This window comes from Scyliorhinus torazame, chromosome 8, assembly GCF_047496885.1.
Source record: "Scyliorhinus torazame isolate Kashiwa2021f chromosome 8, sScyTor2.1, whole genome shotgun sequence".
NCBI lineage: Eukaryota > Metazoa > Chordata > Chondrichthyes > Carcharhiniformes > Scyliorhinidae > Scyliorhinus > Scyliorhinus torazame.
In genome coordinates this window covers 119,871,116-119,894,271 of record NC_092714.1, presented here as the reverse complement: position 1 = coordinate 119,894,271, position 23,156 = coordinate 119,871,116, and the positions used below count along the sequence as shown (strand labels likewise).

Sequence of the window (23,156 nt, the reverse complement as noted above, 5' to 3'; positions counted from 1 at the left end):
TTCATTGTCGTGTTTTGGGGTTTTTTTCAGGCGCTCTAGTGTGGTGATAAGGGGATTTTTACAGTAACTTCACTGCAGTGTTTTTGGGGTTTTTTTCTTTTTATTAATTTAGAGTACCCAATTACTTTTTTTCCCAATTAAGGGGCAATTTAGCATGGCCAATCCACCTAACCTGCATATTTTTGGGTTGTGGGGGAGGAGGAGCTAGGACTCATTTTGGAGGAGGGAGTGTGGGATGAGTCCCTTCGTAGGGTGACTGCTAAGTCATCCTGCGTGAGGTTGAGCTTGATACAGCTAAAGGTGGTGTTTAGGGACGGCTCAGTGGCACTGCTGCCTCAGCTCCAGGGACCCGGGTTCAATTCGGGACCCAGGTGTCTGTGTGGAATTTGCACTTTCTCCCCGTATCTGAAATGAAAATGAAATGAACGGAAAATCGCTTATTGTCACAAGTAGGCTTCAAATGAAGTTACTGTGAAAAGCCTCTAGTCGCCACATTCTGGCACCTGTTCGGGGAGGCTGGTACGGGAGGCTGCGTGGGTTTCCTCCGAGTGCTCCGGTTTCCTCCCACAGTACAAAGATGTGCAGGTTAGATGGATTAGCCATGATAGATTGCCCTTAGTGTCCAAAGGTTGGGTGGGGTTTGTGAGTTACGTGGAGGGGGGGAGGCGTGGGCTTAAGTAGGGTGCTCTTTTCAGGGCCGGTTCTGACTCGATGGGCCGAGTGGCCTCCTTCTGCACAGTAGGGATTCCATGATTTAGGGCGCACCTTACCAGGGCCAGGATGAGATGAATTTTTGATGAAGTCGAGGATAAGTGTGAAAGGTGCTCGAGAGGGCCTACTCGCCATACGCACATGTTCTGGCCCTGTCCCAACTGGTGGTTTTTGGGGATCCTTTTTCGGCACTATATTGGCAATCCTGAATATTGACTTAGAGCCCCATCCATTAGTTACTGAATTTGGAATATCGGACCAACCGGAATTGAGGATGGGGCAGAGGTGGATGCTTTGGCGTTCACATCCCCTCACAGGACTAACCGCAAAATATTCATTATTCCCAACATTTAGTTTGCAGCTTGAAAAGGAACCGAACATCTGCAGTATCCCCATTATCTCCCACATAACTGCCCTAGATTCTAACATACAGTAAAAGGTTGTCCATGTACAAGGACACCCTGTACTCTACTCCACCCCTCACAATTCACCTCCACTTTTCCCAGGCCCTTAAAGGAAACGTCAATAGTTTGATTGCCAACGCGAACAACAGCAGGGACATAGAGCCTTGTACCCCTGTGCAGCCTGAATGACCCCAAATTCATGTTCATTCGAACACCAGCCGCCAGCGCTTCATGTAACAGCCGGACCCACAATACAAACCCAAGATCAATTCCAAACTTCTCCAAAACTGAGAGCAAGCAGCTCCATTCCACCATACCAAACACCTTTTCAGCATCCAGAGACACAATAATCTCCTGTTCTAGTCCTACCGCCGGTGTAAGAACTACATTAATTATTCACCTCATATTAGATGAGTTTTCTGCTCCTCTCAAATCCCCTACTATCTCCTGGAGACAGCGCTCCAAACTCAAGGCTAGGCTTTTAGCCAAAGGTTTCTCATTCACATCGAGCAGAGATTGGGCAGTACGACCCACACTCAGAAAAAGGGAGATGGATGCCTGCCTCAACATCTCTTGAAGGGAACCCACACCAACGAGTCATTAATCATTCCCAGCACCAATGTGGCCAGTTGGTCAACGAACGTCTTGTAAAATTCTACCGGGAACCCATTAGGCCCCGGCGCCTTCCCCACCTGCATCTTACCCAGAGCCCTCAAATCCCATTGGCACCCCCAATGACTCCTGCAACTCATCCCTCACTCCAAGCCTTCCAAGACTGCCACCATCTCTTGCTCATCCTCTGGCGGCACAGACTTGTAAAGCCCTTCATAAAAGGAACACAACACCTCATTAATTTTCTCTGGAGCAGAGACCAATCGACCTCCAGATTCCAGAACCTACACAATTTCCCTGGCAGCCTCTTGGCGCCTTAACTGATGTGCGAACAGTCAGCTAGCCTTCTCCCCATACTCTTATGCCATCCCTTTTAAGCACCACAACTGTCGCACCACCTGGCCTGTGGACAGCGGGTCAAACTGCATTTGCAGCTTCTTCCTGCGCGCCAAGAGCTCTGATGTTGGGTCACTCGCATACTCCCTATCCACACCCAGAATTTCATCCACTACCTCCTGACGCACCCGCCTGTTCTCCCGATCCATATATGACTTGTACAAGATAAACTCCCTCCAATCTCCGCCTTTAATGCCTGCCACACCGTAGACAGCGAGACCATCCCAATCTCTTCTTTTCAACACAGTTCTTTATGGCTCCTGAAATCTTCGCACAGAACCAGAGATCCGATAACAGACCCACATCCAGCCTCCAACATGCGTGCTGCACTCGGCACTTTCTCCAACTTAACGTCCACCAGATGCGGCCCCATCCCCGAAGGGACCTGTGATCTGTGCCTAAAATGATCCAACTTTTAGGTCCAAACGCAATTGAAATCCACCCCCCCCCCCCAAAAAAAAACCTAAAATCAGCTGGCGTGTACAGAGTTCCGGAATGGCAGCTAACAACTGTCTCATAAACTTGACATTCAGGCATGTATGTTCACCATCACCACAGCCCTCCCCTCTAACATACCTGTGGCTATCATATACTGACCCCTTGGGACAGCCACCACCACAATAGCCTGAAAATGGAATCGCCAGCCCCGGTGCCCTGCTGTTAAACCCGGAGTGAAGAACCCGACTCATCCAGGTTTTTTGCAACCTGATCTAGTCCTGTACCCAAAAGGAAAGTTTCCTGTAGGAACACCACATCAGCCCCCAGCCTTTTTAAATGGAAAAAAGCCCTTGCTCTCTTCACAGACCCTCCCCACCCCCAAGCCCCGCACGTTCCAGGTGATCAACCTGATCGGGGGCCTCTCACTCCCTCCCTCTCGAAAAGTATTTAATTTTGGTGCCATAAATTCCTCAACAATCTCACTGATATGAAGTCCACATCCACCCAATAATAAAAATGAAATGGACAGACCATCCAGCACTAACCTAAACACTGGATGAAGGCACAACCAACCAATCAACCTTGGAATACCCGCCTCACTCATATCTGAGGACTTTGTGCCAAAATTGGGAGATCTGTCCCACAAACCCACGTATAGTCATACTCAGAAAATCACACCTTTCAGGCAACATCGCAGGCACCCCAATCATTAACCGGAGTACGTTCTTTAACACAGACTGGATAGATACACCATACATAATGGCACAGTGGTTTATACACTGGGGAAGGACTGGCCCCAAAAGTTCTCAACATTGACGCTGGTTGAGCAGTCTGTTACAGCAAAGGGTACTTGTCCGAAAAATCCACACTGTCGTTCAATAGACTTGTGCTCCAGAACTAACCAGGCCTCTAGCTAAGCTATTTCACTAGGTACTTTACTAGCATCTATCTGACAAAATGGAAAATAATCAGGGGTTATCCTGTCCACAAAAAGGACAAATCCAAGCCAACATTTATCACCCCACTTCCCTCTTAATCCGCAATGTGACGGAAGGTTATTAAGTGACACTTATACAGCAATAAACAATGGCTTACTTGCAGTTCTTCCAGGACCACTTGGTTTAACGCATCATTACAGTTTTGATTCAAAGATAGAAAATAGAGCTGAATTCCTGAGGCATGGCAAGTGTTAACATCGAGGGAGTATTTGGCTGATTATGGCAGCAAGATACTAGAATAAAATAGAAATCATGTGCAACAGGAAGAAAAGTCTCTACTGGACGGAGTCATACGGAATATAAGCATGGTTTTTGGAGGTCAATAATCTCAGTCCCAGGGGTGGGATGGGATGTTTGTTGACAATTGCAATTCCTTTGTTAACGAACACTGCTTGCATGCAACAAGACCTGGACAACTTTCAGGCTTGAGCTGATAAGTGGCAAGCAACACCAATCGTATAACACAAGTACCTGGTGATGGCCATTTCCAACAAGAAGGTTTAACCACTTTCCATTGACATTCAATGAAATTACTATTGTGGAATCCCTAGCCATCAAAATCCCAGGAGTTACTATTGACCAGAAACTTGGCCAGCCACGTAAATAGATGAAAGACTGTGTCGTCTTCTGTATCAGTGATTTAACGCTTGACTTCCAACACCTTTCCAACACCTAAAAGACGCAAGTCAGGAGTGTGATGGAATAATGTCCACTTGCCTGGATCAACGCAACTCCAACAACACCCAAGCTCAATAACATGCAGGACAAAACTCACTTGATCAGCACCCGTTACACCATCTTAGTGTTCACCCCCTGCACTGTAACTGTGGTGTTACAATCTACAAGCTGCTCGGCCAATCATTCTTTGGCAGTCCCTCCCCAATTCATGATGTCCGGCACCTAGAAAGATTAGACAAGTCCACCACCTAAAGCTCCCGCCAAGTCACATGCTATCCTTATTTGGGAACGCATCACTGTCACTAGACCTTCAACATGCAGACTGCAGCAGGACAAGAAGCTTCTCAAGGGTAATAAATGCTGGCTTTGTCAGTGGTGTCCACATTCCTTGAATGAATGACAGATAAACATCTCACAGCTCTTATTAATTTCAGCTGTAGGCTGCCCTAGAATGGACATCATTTTAATTGGGAGGTAAATCTCAGAAGCATTTTCAATTCATAGCCCACCTTATTTTATATTAGACAAAGGATTAAGCTGTCTTTTTCACATTTATCAATTTTGTGAACAGCGGTGGGGCAAGCCAGGTTCGATCATCCTCTCTGTCAAGTCATTTGCGATGCTACCTTTAATTATTATCCCATTGCAGTTCCATTGTAAACACTGGATCGCAAACTTGGGGCTGTGGAGCCAACCCAGAACCACCAACTACCAGGAAACCATATTATCACTCAAGTACTCTGCAAACCAAGTTAGCAGAATGATTTCTCAAGGTTTAGATGGTGCTGGGACAACTATTAGCATAGGTTCCCCGACAGAACATAAAAGAAGGCGTTTCCTAGTCGTATCACAAAGATTGTAGACCAACCCTTGTAGGCCTCCCTTTGCCCCAGAAGATTAAGCAAATCAGTTTTCAATAAATTGAATTTTATAAATAAATAAAATATGCTGCTCATGGACTTTCTTTCCCCTTTTAGGTTTTAGTTAACAGTGTTTCTTAAGCAAACTTTAACAATAAATAGTAAACTCACTCAAAGGTGACCGGGGGGGGTTGGTGCCAACCGAGCGTGCTTGGCACCCATGTATGTCCTCACCATTTGTCCCTTCCGACCCCTCTGCTCTGTGCTTTGCTTGAAGTCCTCCCCCTTTCTCCTCCTATACCACCGCCTTTCCTTTCTCCTTCCGTTGTCCATTTCCGCTCTCCCTCCATCTCCCATTGGTTGCTGGTCACAAACAACTGGGTGAATAGCTTCCACATGTTGTGGAAGCCTTCAACCCATCCCCAAATAGAGAATTCAATTTTTTCCAATTTAAGGAATTCTGCCAAGTCAGACAGGAAGTTTGTGGCCTTGGGTGGTGCTGCTGATCGGCTGCTCAGCTGGAGTCTACTGTGAACAATCAGGGAGGCAAAGGCTAGGGCGTCTTCCCCTCTCCCAGTAAAGAGTTCTGGCTGTTCCGATACCCTGAAGACTGCCACTAGTGGGCATGGCTCGACCCTCACAATCTTGGACAAGGCAGTCCAGTACCCGACAAGTCTGAGACAGGACCAGAACACGTGGGCGTGGTTAGCCGGGCTTCCCTGGCACCATTCACATTTGTCCTCCACCTCTCGGGAAGAACATACGTTTTCTGGTCAAGTGCGCCCTGTGCACTATCTTCAGCTGTGTTAGGATCAGCCTTGCGCTGAGGAGGTGGATATCGCACTATGCGACGCTTCGATACAGAGTCCTCCCCCTATGTCCATACCCAGTTCTTTTTCCCACTTCTCCAATGTCTTATCCAGTGGTGACCATATTTACTCTAATAGTCGGTCGTACATTTCCGCACACTTACCGTCCCATAGCTCGCCCGCAGCCAGAAGTCTCTTCAGTGGGGAGTGTCCAAGTATCTGGGGGAACGCTGCTGTTTCTTTGTGGAGGAAGTTCCTTAATTGTATGTACCGAAACTCATTCCCTTTCGGGAGGTGGAACTTATCCACGAGTTCCCCCAGGGTTGCTACTCTGCCGTCTACGTACAAGTCTTTTACTGTCAGTCCCTCTTCGTCCTTTCTCCACCTTTTAAATGAGGCATCGTCCATTGTGAATTTATGGTTCCTGCAGATGAAGGCCATGGTGAATATTGCAACCAGACCAAAGTGGTGTTTAAGTTGGCTTCACATTCTCAGCGTGGCCACTACCACTAGTCCTGAGTACCTGGCTTGGGGAAATGGGAAAGGGGTGGTGGCCAGTGCTCGGAGGGATGTCCCCGTACAGGAGCTCTCCTCTGCTCTTATCCATTTCACTCCCTCCTCTTTGACCCATCCCTGTACTCTTTCTGCAGTAGCAGCCCAAAATTGAATAGGAGGTTTGGCTCTGCAGTACGCTCTTTCGAATCCTTTGGTTCTCTCTCTCATCCCTCCCGACACAAACGCACCATGTCATCAATCAATCACCTGCGACTCAAAAATAAGGGCCTCATACCTGTGCATATGTTAATTTTGGATGTGTACTTGTTTCTCTGTCATCTCTTTTTTCCTTCTTGTATACCAATTTTTTCTTCTCTATTGTTGTGAGACAGTCTGGCAAATGTTACTTCCGCAGGTCCCTCTTTACCTCCTCCACCAGACTTGACAGGTTCCATTCACGTATCCGTGTCCAGTCGTGGGCTATTTGGATCCCCAGGTAGCAGAATTTGTTTTGGACCAACTTGAATGGCAGCAGAATGACGTTCTCCTCCGCCGCCGCCGCCCCCCCCCCCCCCCCCCCCCCCCCCGCCGCCCCCCCCCCCCGCCGCCCCCCCCCCCCCCCGGATTCACGGGAAGATTTTGCTTTTGCTCAGATTGTTTGTAATCTGAGAAGGCTCCGAATTCCTTTAGGAGTTCCATTATTCCTTCCATGCCGGCTAGTGGGTTTGAGACATAGAGGAGCAGATCATCCGCAAAGAGTGAGACTCAATGCTCCCTGTTTCCTCTCTGGGTGCCTTTCCACCCCTTCACTGATCTGAGACCAATGGCCAGTGGTTCAATTGCCAGGGCAAATAGCAACAAGGACAATGGGCATCCCTGCCTCGTGTCTCTTGTGCAGCCGGAGGTATTCAGAGCTGCTGGTGTTCGCCCGTACGCTCGTCACAGGAGCGCTGTACAGTGGTCTCATCCATGAGGTGAACCCTGACCCAAACCCAAACCATTTCAGTACCTCCATTTGATTCTGTCGAAAGCCTTCTCTACATCGAGGGAGATGATCCCATCTGGTGTCTCCTCCCCAAGTGGGGTCATCATCATATTCAGCAGTCGTCTGATGTTTGCTGTTAGTTGTCTGCCCTTGACAAAGCCTGTCTGATTCTCCGCGACTACCTCTGGCACACAACTTTCCAGTCACCTCGCCAAGACCTTCGCCAGAACATTAGCATCAGTGTTTAGGAGTGCGATGGATCTGTATAACCCACACTCGGTCAGGTCTTGTGTCATTTTAGGGATCAGCGATATAGAGGCCTGTGCCAATGTGGGCGGCAACGTCCCTCTCAATAGCGAGATGTTGAACATCTCCCGCAGGTGCAGGGCCAGTGCTGTGGGGATTTGTTATAGAAGTCCACCGGGAATCCATCCGAACATGGTGCCTTCCCCGACTGCATGGAGTTAATACTCTGCATGACTTACCCCAGTTCTAGTAATGCTTCCAGACCCTGTTTCTTGTCCTCCCCCATCACCAGTATGTCCAGCCCGTCAAGGAACCGTTTCATCTTTGCACCACCCTCCAGGGACTCAGAGGTATACAGCCTTCAATAGAAAGTCGCAACGGCCTCATTGATCTTGTCTGATTGCTGTGGCTAGCTTGCCGTTCCAGTCTTTCACCTGTGATATTTCCCTCGTAGCTGCCTGCTTTCTCAGCTGGTGAGCCATCTCGTCTCCATGTTCATAAAAAGTCCCTGGTGTCTGTTGAACTGGTGGACTGCTTTCCCGATGGAGAGCAGATCAAATTCCATTTGTAATTTATTCCTCTCTGCCCGTAGTTCCAAGATCGGAGCCGTGGAGTACCGTCGATCCACCTCCAATATGGAGTTGATCAACAGGTTGCCTAGCCGCCCTCTCCTTCCTGTCGAATGCCCTATACGCTATTACTTTCTCCCTTATCACCACCTTCAGTGTTTCCCAGAATATGGAGCGTGAGACCTCCCCATTCTGGTTGCAGGTTATGCATCCGTCGATGGCCTGTCACATTCACTTGCAGAATGCCTGGTCAGCGAGGAACGCTGTGGCCAGCCTCCATGGGAACTCTGGGCCCGGCCCATCTCCAACCTCACATCCACGTGGTGTGAAGCGCGGTCGGAGATTACTATTGTGGAGTATTCCGCCCCTACCACCCAAGAAGCACTGATTACCCCAGTATGAAGAAGTCAATGCAGGTTTATATACTTTGTGTACTTGGGAGATGAAGTACCCCTTCTTCTTCTATCCCCCCACTTCCAGGCTTCTCCCGGCATGCTGAATTAGTGCTGCTTATCATTGCATGTCACCCAGAGTTTTGCCGGATACAGCATCCCGAACTGCACCTTGTTCTCGAATAGGGTTGCCTTGGTCTCATTGAACTCTGCCTGGTACGTGGCCAGGCCGGCCTTGTCCTGGTATATGCGGATCGTATGCCTTTCCCAATTGCAGGACCATGTGCTCCTTGCTCCGTTCAGGATTGAGTCCTTATCTTAGAATCGGTGGAGTTCTGCAATAATTGCTTGCGGTGGTTCTCTTGCCTTGGGCCTCTGCCGGAGCGATCTGTGGGCCCCGCCCACCTCTGAGAGCTTGGGGAAGCTTTCTCCACCGACCAGTTTTCCCAGCATCTGTGCCACATACTTTGTTGGGTTTCTACCCTCTTGTGTCCTCCCATAGTCCGACAATCCTGAGGTTCTGGCGGCGAGACATTTTCTGCTGGTCTTCCTCTTTCTCCTTGAGCATTCCCTGGGCCGCCACCAACGATTTCTGTCTTGAGCGAGGCAATCTGATCACTCTGGTCAGTGGCCGCATTCTCCAATTCCTGTATCATCACTTCCGGAGTCTCCAATCGCCGTTCTGTCCTCTCCAATGCTTCGGTCAAGAGCGATTACTATCGCCGACTTCACGGTCGCCATGAGGTCCTGTTTAATGGAGTCTCTATGTTTTAGGAGCTCTTGTATCAGGAGTTCCATCCACTGCGCTGTCGGTGGGTGGGCCGGTGTTTGCGTTGGCGATCCCACTCAATCCTCATGTCTGCGGTCTGCATTTTCCTCCCGACTCTTGCTGCTCTTACGGTTCCTTGGCTGATTTGAGGGCATTTCCTCAGGTGGTTGTTGATACAGGGTGAGGGTTGGGGGTGGTTTGTTGATTTCCTGTCAATTTTCGGGTTAAAAGGGCCAAAGTTTAAATTTCCAGGGGAGAGCCACATTTCATGCGATTATTCAGCACATCCCTGCCACCGGAAGTCCATTATACAATTTCTTTTAAAACCTAAGAACAATTTTAAATTAAAACATATCTGGCTGCTGTCTTCCTTTTTCCATTTTCTGTTTCCCAACTTTTATGGATTTAACCTTGAGTTTACTTTCTCACCCCAACCAGTATAACATTTTTGAACGCTCCTCTTGCTTAAAGTTCCCTGAAAAAACATCTTTGCTTTCCTTCTTCGGTGTCTTGTGCCCAAATATCTATTTTGGAGGAGACTAGAATGGCAGTAGTTTAAAACTGACAAGGATATATTATCCACAAAGCAAGGAATTGCCAACACAGAGCAAATTACCTAGTCTGTGGTTCCAACAAGCTAATGGTAACAGACAATCCATCAGTAAAGTGTTATGGGCCAGGGCTTAGAAACTCCAAAGTGTATTATGAAGTTCACCTGACTTATATGTATTATATGTATATATACACACCTTGCTTTGATTAAAGTGTCTAGGAAGTCTGATGAATCACACCTGCCGTGAAGGCTAGGATGAGCACAAGAGCCTTCACTGCAGGTGTGATTCATCAGACATCCTAGACACTTTAATCAAAGCAAGGTGTATTCTAAGAATGTGGTTAACATATATATAATCACACACATATATATATATATATATATATAAATAAACACAGCAAGAATTTTTATCAATTACAAACATAAAGACACCGCACAGCTACAGTAATCTATGTACATAACCCTCAATGAATCCCCCCTTAGCTGTTCCACTTCAATGACAAAATCCAATTAAACCAAAACCCCTTTTAAAGGTCATGGCCCAGCACACTATTCTCACTTGAATGGGACTGGTCCTGTTCCTGAAATTCTGATCCAGCTCCAACCAGCAGATTCAAACTCCTTCCGGAAAGCAACTTTAACTTTAAAGTTACCAAGGCATTTAGCCACAACCAATGTGCTTTTTACTGAAACAGTTTTTAAAACGAAAACAGAGAAAAACAGTGAAAACACTTCTTTCTCCTTCTGCAGTCCAAAGCAGTCGAACTGAAACCCCCCTCTCATTTCACAGCCATAGCCCAATGTGCTACAAGTCACACGATAAGCGACAAAACCTTTCTTAAAGGGACACTCATATGACAAAAGGTCAAACAATATTATTGAATTTTAAATATGCTTTAAAAAAACATAAAAACAGTTTAGACTGTTTACCTCCATCTTCTTAATTTGAACGCGGGTTTCTTGGAATTCCTCTTTCTTGGAATGGATGATAACAGACTCTTCATGTAATCGAGCTGCCTCTGCTGTTAAAGGAAAACCATACTTTGGTTACTAAAAGTTATGAAGAATTAAGAATCATTAAACTACACATTAAACTTTTAGTTAATCAATTTAAAAATATACTTAAACAGCTAGACAGAAGGTAATGAAATGAAATGAAAATCGCTTATTGTCACAAGTAGGCTTCAATGAAGTTACTGTGAAAAGCCCCTAGTCGCCACATTCCGGCACCTGTTCGGGGAGGCTGTTACGGGAATTGAACCGTGCTGCTGGCCTGCCTTGGTCTGCTTGCAAAGCCAGCGATTTAGCCCTGTGCTAAACAGTAATATTTATCAGCATGTCATATTATTGATACATGAAACAACAAGAACAAAGAAATGTACAGCACAGGAACAGACCCTTCGGCCCTCCAAGCCCGTGCCGGCCATGCTGCCCGACTAAACTACAATCTTCTACACTTCCTGGGTCCGTATCCCTCTATTCCCATCCTATTCATGTATTTGTCAAGATGCCCCTTAAATGTCACTATCGTCCCTGCTTCCACCACCTCCTCCGGTAGCGAGTTCCAGGCACCCACTAACCTCTGCGTAAAAAACTTGCCTCGTACATCTACTCTAAACCTTGCCCCTCTCACCTTAAACCTATGCCCCCTAGTAATTGACCCCTCTACCCTGGGGAAAAGCCTCTGACTATCCACTCTGTCTATGCCCCTCATAATTTTGTATACCTCTATCAGGTCTCCCCTCAACCTCCTTCGTTCCAGTGAGAACAAACCTAGTTTATTCAACCGCTCCTCATAGCTAATGCCCTCCATACCAGGCAACATTCTGGTAAATCTCTTCTGCACCCTCTCTAAAGCCTCCACATCCTTCTGGTAGTGTGGCGACCAGAATTGAACACTATACTCCAAGTGTGGCCTAACTAAGGTTCTATACAGCTGCAACATGACTTGCCAATTCTTATACTCAATGCCCCGGCCAATGAAGGCAAGCATGCCGTATGCCTTCTTGACTACCTTCTCCACCTGTGTTTTCCTTTCAATGACCTGTGGACCTGTACTCCTAGATCTCTTTGACTTTCAATACTCTTGAGGGTTCTACCATTCACTGTATATTCCCTACCTGCATTAGACCTTCCAAAATGCATTACCTCACATTTGTCCAGATTAAACTCCATCTGCCATCTCTCCGCCCAAGTCTCCAAACAATCTAAATCCTGCTGTATCCTCTGACAGTCCTCATCGCTATCCGCAATTCCACCAACCTTTGTGTCGTCTGCAAACTTACTAATCAGACCAGTTACATTTTCCTCCAAATCATTTATATATACTACAAACAGCAAAGGTCCCAGCACTGATCCCTGTGGAACACCACTGGTCACAGCCCTCCAATTAGAAAAGCATCCTTCCATTGCTACTCTCTGCCTTCTATGACCTAGCCAGTTCTGTATCCACCTTGCCAGCTCACCCCTGCTCCCGTGTGACTTCACCTTTTGTACTAGTCTACCATGAGGGACCTTGTCAAAGGCCTTACTGAAGTCCATATAGACAACATCCACTGCCCTACCTGCATCAATCATCTTAGTAACCTCCTCGAAAAACTCTATCAAGTTAGTGAGACACGACCTCCCCTTCGCAAAACCATGCTGCCTCTCACTAATACGTCCATTTGCTTCCAAATGGGAGTAGATCCTGTCTCGAAGAATTCTCTCCAGTAATTTCCCTACCACTGAAGTAAGGCTCACCGGCCTGTAGTTCCCTGGATTATCCTTGCTACCCTTCTTAAACAGAGGAACAACATTGGCTATTCTCCAGTCCTCCGGGACATCACCTGAAGACAGTGAGGATCCAAAGATTTCTGTCAAGGCCTCAGCAATTTCCTCTCCAGCCTCCTTCAGTATTCTGGGGTAGATCCCATCAGGCCCTGGGGACTTATCTACCTTAATATTTTTTAAGACACCCAACACCTCGTCTTTTTGGATCACAATGTGACCCAGGCTATCTACACACCCTTCTCCAGACTCAACATCTACCAATTTCTTCTCTTTGGTGAATACTGATGCAAAGTATTCATTTAGTACCTCGCCCATTTCCTCTGACTCCACACATAGATTCCCTTGCCTATCCTTCAGTGGGCCAACCCTTTCCCTGGCTACCCTCTTGCTTTTTATGTACGTGTAAAAAGCCTTGGGATTTTCCTTAACCCTATTTGCCAATGACTTTTCGTGACCCCTTCTAGCCCTCCTGACTGTCATCAGGATAAACCTTAGAGATAATAAATTCTCATTAAAAGTATAGGATATTTACCTCCTAGCTTGAGACATGTATGACTACCCTGGCTTAACTTAGTCCCACCTTCCCCAAATGCACTGAATTCTTGTGCATTAAAATTTCTTCCTCTAGTGAATTTCTCATAATTGTGTTGCTGGCAAAATGGTCCACAACTACAACAAAGAAATCTTTGTATAAAACCTTGAAAGGGAGTTGAAAAAATGGAAATATATAAAGTAGTAAGATGGATGGGCTCTGTCCTCCCATATTCAAATGCATTGATAAGATGCCAGTTTAGGTTTAGGACCAAATGCACTACCAAATTGAGCCATAGCTGAACACGTAAAAGCTTGTTTGTTTAGTTTTGCTCTGTAAATGGTCTACCAAATACATAAATGACATACATTGAGCACAATGATGTATTTGAAAAAGAAAATAGCAAGAAGATGTTTTGCACAATAAGGATATCAAAATATTCTCTTGCTCAAATGCCAAGTGTGGCACTTGTATAGAACCCTACATAAACATCTTACTTGTTAAACATAATTAAGCTGCTAAATAATGAACCAGACCTTCAATTCTTTTCTCATTTATTGTTATTTTCTCAGTTCTTTTACGATACTCTTCCTGTAGTTCCAGCTGATACCTAAGCAGAAAAATGTATTTATTTAGCAAATAATGCTAATGAGTGTTTAATCCATCTCAAAGTCACGGTAGTCACCTTCGAAAGGAAGGATCCAAACTCAAAAAAGTCTATCGATATAATAAAGAGAAGTACAAATAAACATGTGTGTGTAATGAAACCCTCCTAGTGAAAGTCACTTGCATATTTTAAAATCAGCTAAGGCAGAAGCAGATTATTGTTGCGACAACAACTTTTCACAGGAACTTTTTTCAAACACTCAACAAGTGCAGAGGAGTGAACTTTGTCTTAAAACACCTAACAAAAAGACATTCGATCCCTGAACTCTCTCCTACACTCGGCATAGAATTTGCCTTGTCACAAATTTAGGTGAACAAAATCTGATGTTGATTACAGGATTTTATCTAGGTTGGAAATTTAAACATAAATTGAAAATTAATATTATCCAGAAAACAAAGGTACACACATTTTCCAATCCAGCTGTGGAGGGACACTGTGATGAACAGTGATAAGGAACAGGAATTTTGTTTCAACAATCCTCTTCTCTAAATCAGGGATCCCAAGGTTAAACACCTCAGCTCAAATCAACCAACTGCAAAGATCAAGGTTTAAACCTGGCATCATCCTGCACAGCACCATACCATAAATGTTTTGACCGAGCTGCTGAGCAAACCAAATCTGGATTGGTGTAAATAAACATGTATTACTCTATGTTAATATAGAGAAATGCATGTAATGCAAGAATAATAAATGTTTGATTTGTTAAATAGCTGTTTTGATTAATGGGATTAATTTATACAAAATGAAGCTCAAACTTGCCAGTGAAAATATTTTTTTGCAATATAAAAACTTGTTGTACCACAAATAATTCTACCACAACCTCACTCACACAAAGATGAGACATCTAGAAATTAAAAGGTTCCCTATTCTTTAGGCTATACAGTCGTAGAGGGATAGCAATGTTTTAAATCCACCCATTTTGCTTAGAATATTAAAGTAAGGTAGTTGAAATTTTGGTTAACAGAGTAGCTGCACATTGAAAACATCCGTTCCTTGCTTTAACTAAATTCTTGCATCATGCTTGCCTTACCCTTGCCTTACCTGCACTGCTCATTCTTCAGCTTTTGCTCAAAGGTTTCCTCAATATTTTTCACTGCCAGCTCCCGTCTCCGGAGATCCTGTTCTAAACTCTTGTTCCTTTGGTCATGCAAATTCTGAGACCTGAAATATCAGACAAATCATTTAGGAAATCTGTATTTGAACATATCTACTACGAGATATGAAAGAAGCAAGGACTGACTTGTTATCAAGTGTAAATATGCAGCTTTTCATTTTGTAAGTCAAAAACTTGGAATGTTTTAAAACAAACTATGATCACATACATTAATATGCTTTTCTCATTCCAACAAAAGTAAAAACGATCTTCCCATACCATTCTAAGAAAATAAGCAGCTAACAAAATAGACCGGATTTTGCAATAAATATCAGACACTATTCATTACACTAATACTTGCCCACAGACTGCGAGCTCTTAGCATTGCAACTTGGAGTAATTAAAGAGGGAAAACAGAGAGCAGCTCTCTGGGGTGTGTATGTACACGGCAAATAACCGTGCGTCTCTTTTACCAAATCAAAAAATCTTTATTGAAGCACACGCACACAGTGTAAATCAGGTTGTTCAGATGAGAATATTGAATTTAATGTCAATTCATGTCGAGGAAACAAAATAGAGAGGGGGGGAAATTGGATTAAGAGAAAATTATAAAAAGAAACAAAGAAAAAATTTTAATTTAAAAAACAATTCCTACAATAATTCAAATCTGAAGAACTATGGGCGTCATTCTTCGACCCCCCAGCGGGTCGGACAATGGCCGTTGGCCGCCGTGAATCCCGCCCCCGCCGAAGTCTCTGGTACCGGAGATTGGTCAGGGGCGGGAATCGGGCCGTGCCGGTTGGCGGGACCCCCCGCTCAATTCTCCGGCCCGGGTGGGCCGAAGTCCCGCCCAGAAATTGCCTGTCCCGCCGGCGTAAATCAAAGCTGGTATTTACCGGCGGGACCAGGCGGCGTGGGCGGGCTCCGGGGTCCTGGGGGGGGCGCGGGGCGATCTGACCCCGGGGGGTGCCCCCACGGTGGCCTGGCCCACGATCGGGGCCCACCGATCCACGGGCGGGCCTGTGCCGTGGGGGCACTCTTTCCCTTCCGCCTCCGCCATGGCCTCCACCATGGCGGAGGCGGAAGAGACTCTCCCCACTGCGCATGCGCGGTAAACTGTCGGCGGCCGCTGACGCTCCCGCGCATGCGCCGCATTTCCGCGCCAGCTGTCGGGGCACCAAACGCCATTTCCGCCAGCTGGCGGGGCAACAAACGCCATTTCCGCCAGCTAGCGGGGCGGAAATCCCTCCGGCGCCGGCCTAGCCCCTCAATGTTGGGGCTTGGCCCCCAAAGATGCGGAGCATTCCGCATCTTTGGGCCGGGGCGATGCCCGTCTGATTGGCGCCGTTTTTGGCGCCAGTCGGCGGACATCGCGCCGTTGGGGGAGAATTTCGCCCTATGACTTTGCACTTGTAAAAATAAATATTCAGACCACAGGTTGTTTGGCAGTAATTAAGACTTTCCCCATTAAAAAGAATGACTTCTCTTCAGATCATATAAATCTTTTGCCTTTTAAAAGAATGACTTACACTTAAATAGACAAGCCTCAACATTTTATGGCACATAGTGGGAAAGAAATCTCAACTTGAAGCTTCAGGAGCAGTAGAAAACTCAGACTGTGTGATTACTGCTTCTAACTGCACACGTGGATGCTAAATGTTTTTGCCAATTTTCCTCGAAGAACTGACAGCCTTAGAATTATTCTTACAGCAAAATTGGACCAAAATTCTTGGCACTGTCAGATTTGTCTACTATAGCTGGAATGATATTCCAAACATATCAGGCGGGATTCTCCGGTTCCCCAGCTGGTTTCTGGTGCGCCATTCGTTGACGGCAGGATTATATCTTCCCTCCGCCTGTCAATGGGATTTTGCATTCAAGCCACCCCACACCAGTGAGAAATCCACAAAGGGGTGTGCGTTGCCAGCGGGAAAAGAATCCCGACGGGCGGAGAATTCCAACCACCATCTAGTTTTGAATGGTATTGCATGCAGCAATCTTTAACTCACCATACAATTTTGCTTTAATTGGAGAAAAATATACAGCTGCCATAATTTTGTAACTATTAAAAGCCCAACACTGCTTTTTATAATATTAAAATAACTAACTTTCAAAAGTGTAATTCAGTATTCTTCAAACGCTAGTGAAACACAATTTTGAGTAGAATTTACCCTCCAATTAAGGATCTAAGCTGCAAGAATAATGAAATTCTAAATTTGTGTAACCATGGTGATCATCATAAATAGAAGGAACAAGTTCATCAATTTCTTATTCTGCACTGATAGTTAGTTGCTGCAAAAGCCCCTGGCTGGATTGAGCAGAAAGTGCCGGCTCGAACGGAGAATTCGCGGGCGTTTTAAGACCCCAAAACCGGCACCCACCCCTCACCAATTCCAGGACCGGGGAGGGGCTAGCAGCAGCGCCAGGTGAAACTCTCAGCTCCCGTGCCGAAAACAGCCAGGAAATGGCCAGGTCTCTGGCCACGCATGTGCACGCTAACGACCTACAGCAGTCGCGCCGAATAACATGGCGCCGGCCGTGCGTGGACTCAACCCGCCATCCGCAACCCCACAGGCCACCCTCCACCAGTTCCCCCCAGCCCTCGCGGAAGCCCCCTCGGTCAGCTGGTCAGGGGCATGGACATCGTATCCCACCATGGGAAGGAGAATGATGACAACCCACTCTGCGATGAGCTCTGGTGCTCCGCATCGTATGACACCCTCTGACTCCTGCACACGGTAGCACTTTCCACCTGGGTGTTCCCTGCATATGAGCTGTTCACTCCATGACATGGTCCAATGAAAATCCTGGGTTGACTGTAGTGGGGACGGTCCAGGCCACCCACAATGTCCACCCATTATACCCCCCCCCCCACCTGCTCTCTGGCCAGCCCAGACCAGCCCACCCCTCACACCCAAATGACAGCGCGCCAAGGCAGGTTGCAACAGTGTGAACACTAGAGGCTAAAGGAGCCAATGTGGTATATATTTGGACAAGGGAAGGGACGGGACTTTCACTCGAAATGAGGGTTCTTTGGGGTGCAGGTGGATATGCGGGGTTTGTGTGCTAAAAGGGGATCTTTGGGCTTTCCTAGGGCCGGGCAAGTGGGAAAGGGACCCGGGTGGGGGCCTCCACGCTGGCCGGTTTAAGACGGCCAGTGAATGGGAGTGAGGTGGGGGGAGGGGCTGTAGCCATCGGAGCCTGGCAGAACAGGGTCCGAGTGGTCTAGCCGTGGTGGAAAGTTGGGGGGAAGGAACCGAGGTTGGGAGGAGGAGTTTAACAAGAGGCAGTGGACGGGAGGAGCTGGAGACCTGGGGTGGGGGGGTGGGGGGTGGGGGGGGTGGGAGCTGTGTAAGATTAAGAGTGACTATGGGTAATCCCTGATTCCTTTTTGTCATTTGTTTATGTAAACATGCGGGTTGAGGTTTGGGGGTTGGTGGGTAGATGGGATCGTTGTTATTATTATGGGGACTGACATATCTTGCTGATTATTGTTTATTGTTGATGGATGTAAATGTGGGAGAAAATGTGAAACAGGAGGAGAATAAAGACATTTTTTTTTTTAAAGTGTGAACACGTGTTCAATGTCACAACATATGTACAGAGTCGGGCCGTAGCCCCGATAACTAAGCTGTGCTCTGCACCCGCGCCAACTTAACTTTCTGGCCTTATGGGCCCCCACCGCTACGTCTAGATGGGTCCCCAGATGGTACATCGGGAGTGGAGGCGGCCTGCTGTAATTCCCACCCTGCGACCTGGCGGCTATCTTAATAATAATCTTTATTCTCACAAGTAGGCTTACATTAATACTGCAATGAAGTTACTGTGAAAATCCCCTAGTCGCCACATTCCGGCGGTTGTTCAGGGATACTGAAGGAGAATTCAGAATGCCCAATTCACCTCACAAGCACCTCTTTCAGGACTTGTGGGAGGAAACCAGAGCACCCGGAGGAAATCGACACTGAGAGAACGTGCCGACTCCTCACAGACAGTGACCCAAGTCAGAAATTAAATCCGGGACCTTAGCGCTATGAAGCAACAGTGCTAACTACTGTGCTGGGTTCGCTTCTGGGTCATCGAGCCTGGATGGGCCCGGCTGTTGCTCGGGTGTCCACGGCGATGTAGTGGTTCCCTGTTCTGCCCGCTGCCCACCAGATCCTCGGGGGAATGGTGCCCTCTGGCCCCCAGGCTACTTCATGGGACGGGAATGTGAACAGAGCTATCCCGAGGCTTCCCTGCCACCTGGCACTGCTAGTCCTGGAGGCCTGCTCTGGCCTCGACCAGGGTCTGCATGCTTGTGGCCATGGAGCGGACCACTGCCACCTGGAACTGCGTCACATCTCCAATACACTGCCACCACCTTCTGTGTCTGCGTCACATGAGCTAGTGACGGCACAATCGCCGTCTGGGACTGGGCCACATCACCCACTGACAGTGCCACCACCTTCTGGGTCTTTGTCACATCACTCAGTGACTGCGCCTTCTGCTTCTGGGACTGGGCCACCGCCCTCTGTGTCTGCGCCTCTTCAGCCAGCAGCTGGTCAATACCACTGACCTTCTCAGCCATGGCCCGCTGTGACTGGGCCATGTTCAGAAGCGTTGCTGCAATTTCCAGGTGGCTCTGTCACATGGCTGCCTGTGAGGCGGCACCCTGTCCTGGGCCACCACCTGTGCAGAGTGCCCCAGGTCTTGGACATGCTAATCCATAGCCATAACCTTCATCCCCAAAGCCTCCACCGTGAACGCCACACACGCGGTGTTGGCCTGGATGGCACGCATGGTTGGCACCACCTCAAGGTCATGGGGTGGGTGAGAATGGTGCGGAGGTAGTGTTGGGGGATGGGGGCTGACACGGTCTCACTTCCTTGCCTATGGCCGACTTCCACCCGGTGATCTCACTTTCCTCTGGGCCACCGACCACGTCCAATGCCCTCTGCTCTGCCACGGTGAGGGGCCACAGGTCCGGTAGTCCTCCTCCAGTTTCCTCCCGCTCCCGGCGGTTATATGCGGCATTCTCCTGGGGGGCAGGGGGGGGAAAGAGACCGAAAACGACAGTGTTAGACAGTCCGTCGCATGCAGCCCAGGGGGTGGGTAGCTGGCCTCTCAGTTGCCAGGGCACCCTGCAATGGCAGCCGGTATGGGTGCCAACATGTGGTGCAGTATGGAGGTTCGGCCACCTTCCGAGTGGGGGGTCGGGTTACAGGTGTGTGGGATGTGGGTTAGTGCCAGGGGCACAGTGTTGACTACTCACACTGGCTGCCCTGAGGAGGTCATACAGTTTTTTCAGGTACTGCTGGCTGGTCCAGAAGGTTTTGCTCACGGCGCTGATCACCACTGCCACCTGTGCCCAGGCACGGTTAATGGCGGCGGCTGGCAGCCTCCTTCCGGGTCATGCTATAGGGTCAACCACCTCTCCTCCACAGCGTCCAGTAGGGAGTAGGGTCTCCAGTTAGGCATCAGTGAATCTTGGTGCTGCGCTCCTCACTGCCATCTTGTTGGCTGGGATGGCAGTGTGAGTGAAGTGTGTATATGCAGCTGCAGCTTGTCAGCCTCCTGAGTGTCAATCTTGGACCCAGCGAATCTGGCACCTCTTCTCATTGGAATCGATTGTGTGCCACGTGACGCCGGTGCTAGCCCCTTAACAGTAGCTGAATCGGTCCAGGTATGGCACCAGTTTTGCTGTCATGGAAGTCCACGAATCCTGTGCCAGCATCAACAATTAGTCTCAGGAATAGAGAGTTCCGACGTCTAACTTTCGTCAAATATTTGTCTGACCATATAATGGGCCTCTATCGGGAAGTGCTCCAACACTGGAGAGAAATAATTAATGGAGTTCAAGTGATCCAGTGCATGTCAAAAGCAAAACACCCCAGGTGCTGCAAATCAACAATCATCAACTTCAAATTGTAAACTTTCTTTCTTCCCAGATCCTACCAGACCTTTTTTTTGTAAAATGTATTTTATTACAAACATGTATCAAAACAGGTTACAACTATAAGTTGAATATGGGTAAAGGTGAGGTCTTTGTGATCCAGGCGAGAGGGCAGGAGAGGTGGCTGGGGGAGATGCCGTTTAAAGTGATGGAAGTTTTCAATACTTGGGAATTCAGGTGGCACGGGGATGGGAGCAGTTACATAAATTAAATCTGGCCCGGTTGGTTGAGCAAATGAAGGAGGACTTTCAGAGGTGGGACATGCTCCCGTTGTCACTGGTGGAGGGTGCAGACCATAAAGATGACAGTTTTCCTGAGAATTTTGCTTATTTTCCAGTGTCTCCCTATTTTTATCCCTAAAGCTTTTTAAGAGGGTCCATGCGGTGATATCTGGGTTTGTTTGGGCGGGTAAAGCACTGCGAGTAAGGAAGGTGCTGTTGGTGCGGAGCCGAGTGGGGAGGGGGTGCTGGCCTTACCGAACATTAGGAATTACTACTGGGCGGCAAATCTCGCCATGATCAGGAAGTGGGTAGTGGAGGAGGGGTCGGTATGGGAGCGGAAGGAGGCTGCATAATGTAGGGGCACAAGCTTTGGGGCACTGGTAACGGCCGTTCTCACCATCTCAATACTCCACAAGCCTGGTGGTGGTGGCGACTTTGAGGGTCTGGAGGCAGTGGCGGAAGCATATGGGAGTGGAGGAAGCGTTGGTGTGGGGTCCAATTTGTGGGAACCACCGGTTTGTGCCGGTAGGGGCGAGGCGGGGTTCAGAGGTGGCAGAGAGCAGGGATTGAGAGGCTGGGGGGCCTGTTTAATGATGGGGCTTTTATAGTTTGGAGAATTTGGGGGAGGAGTTTGAATTGCCGGGAAGGAATGGGCTTCGTTATTTGAGGGTGAGGGACTTTGTACGGAGGCAGGTTTCGACCTTTCCGCTTCTACTGCCACAGGGGATACAGGATAGGGGGCGAGATTCTCCGACCCCCCGCTGGGACGGAGAATCGCGGGGGGCTGGCATGAATCCCGCCCCCGCCGGTTGCCCAATTCTCCGGCACCGGATATTCGGCGGGGGCGGGAATCGCGCCGCGCCGGTTGGCGGGCCTTCCCGCGCGATTCTCCGGCCCGGAAGGGCCGAAGTCCCGCTGCTAAAATGCCTGTCCCGCCGGCGTGGATTAAACCACCTCTCTTACCGGCGGGACAAGGGGGCACGGAGAGGCTCCGGGGTCCTGGGGGGGGCACGGGGCGATCTGGCCCCGGAGGGTGCCCCCACGGTGGCCTGGCCCGCGATCGGGGCCCACCGATCCGCGGGCGGGCCTGTGCCGTGGGGGCACTCTTTTGCTTCCGCCTTTGCCACGGTCTCCACCATGGCAGAGGCGGAAGAGACTCCCTCCACTGCGCATGCTCGGGAATGCCGTCAGCGGCCGCTAACGCTCCCGCGCATGCGCCGCCCGGAGATGTCATTTCCGTGCCAGCTGGCGGGGCACCAAAGGCCTTTTCCGCCAGCTGGCGGGGCGGAAATTCATCCGGCGCCAGCCTAGCCCCTTAAGGTTGGGGCTCGGCCCCCAAAGATGCGGAGCATTCCGCACCTTTGGGGCGGCACGATGCCCGACTGATTTGCGCCGTTTTGAACGCCAGTCGGCGGACATCGCGCCGATACCGGAGAATTTCGCCCAAGGTAGTTTCAAAAACGGGAGTGGGGGAGGGGAAGGTATCGGAAATATATAAAGAGCTTATGGAGTGGGAGGGAACCCAGAAAGGGGAGGTGAAGCGTTAATGGGAGGATGAGTTGGGGAAGGAGCTAGAGGCGGGTCTGTGGGAGGATCTCCAAGTAGAGTTAACACGTCCTCATTGTGGGCCAGGCTCTGCCTGATACAATTCAGGGTGGCCCACTGAGCACATATGACGGCGGCCTGGATGAGCAGGTTTTTGGAAGGGGTGGAGGACAGGTGTGGGCGGTGTGCAGGAGGGCCATGTTCACGTTTTGGACATGTCTGAAGTTTTGGGGATTTTGGCAGGGATTTGCTGATGTCACGTTCACGGTTTTAAAGACAAGGGTGGCACCGAGTCCAGAGGTGGCGATTTTTGGAGTGTCGAAAAATCCAGGGGAGTCCAGTGGGCGAGAAAGGCTGACGTTTTGGCCTTTCCCTCCCTGGTAGCCCGGAGATGGATCTTATTGGTGTGGAGGGACTCGGAGCCCCGAAACCGGGGGTATGGGTTAGCGACATGGCCGAGTTTCTCAGGTTTGCGAGAC

The 23,156-nt window shown here is 48.5% G+C and overlaps 1 protein-coding gene across 6 annotated transcripts in view; it reads right to left on the bottom strand.

Annotated features, from left to right (window-relative positions):
* ofd1 (OFD1 centriole and centriolar satellite protein) overlaps nt 1-23,156 on the bottom strand; it is a 173,823-nt gene that overhangs the window by 104,394 nt on the left and 46,273 nt on the right. For all 6 annotated transcript variants that reach the window (XM_072514094.1, XM_072514093.1, XM_072514097.1 and 3 more), the window contains exons 10-12: nt 14,928-15,047; nt 13,756-13,829; nt 10,846-10,937 (exon numbers count right to left, since the gene is read on the bottom strand). In XM_072514094.1, coding sequence (XP_072370195.1) covers nt 10,846-10,937; nt 13,756-13,829; nt 14,928-15,047 — 286 coding nt within the window. The remainder of the gene's footprint in view (nt 1-10,845; nt 10,938-13,755; nt 13,830-14,927; nt 15,048-23,156) is intronic.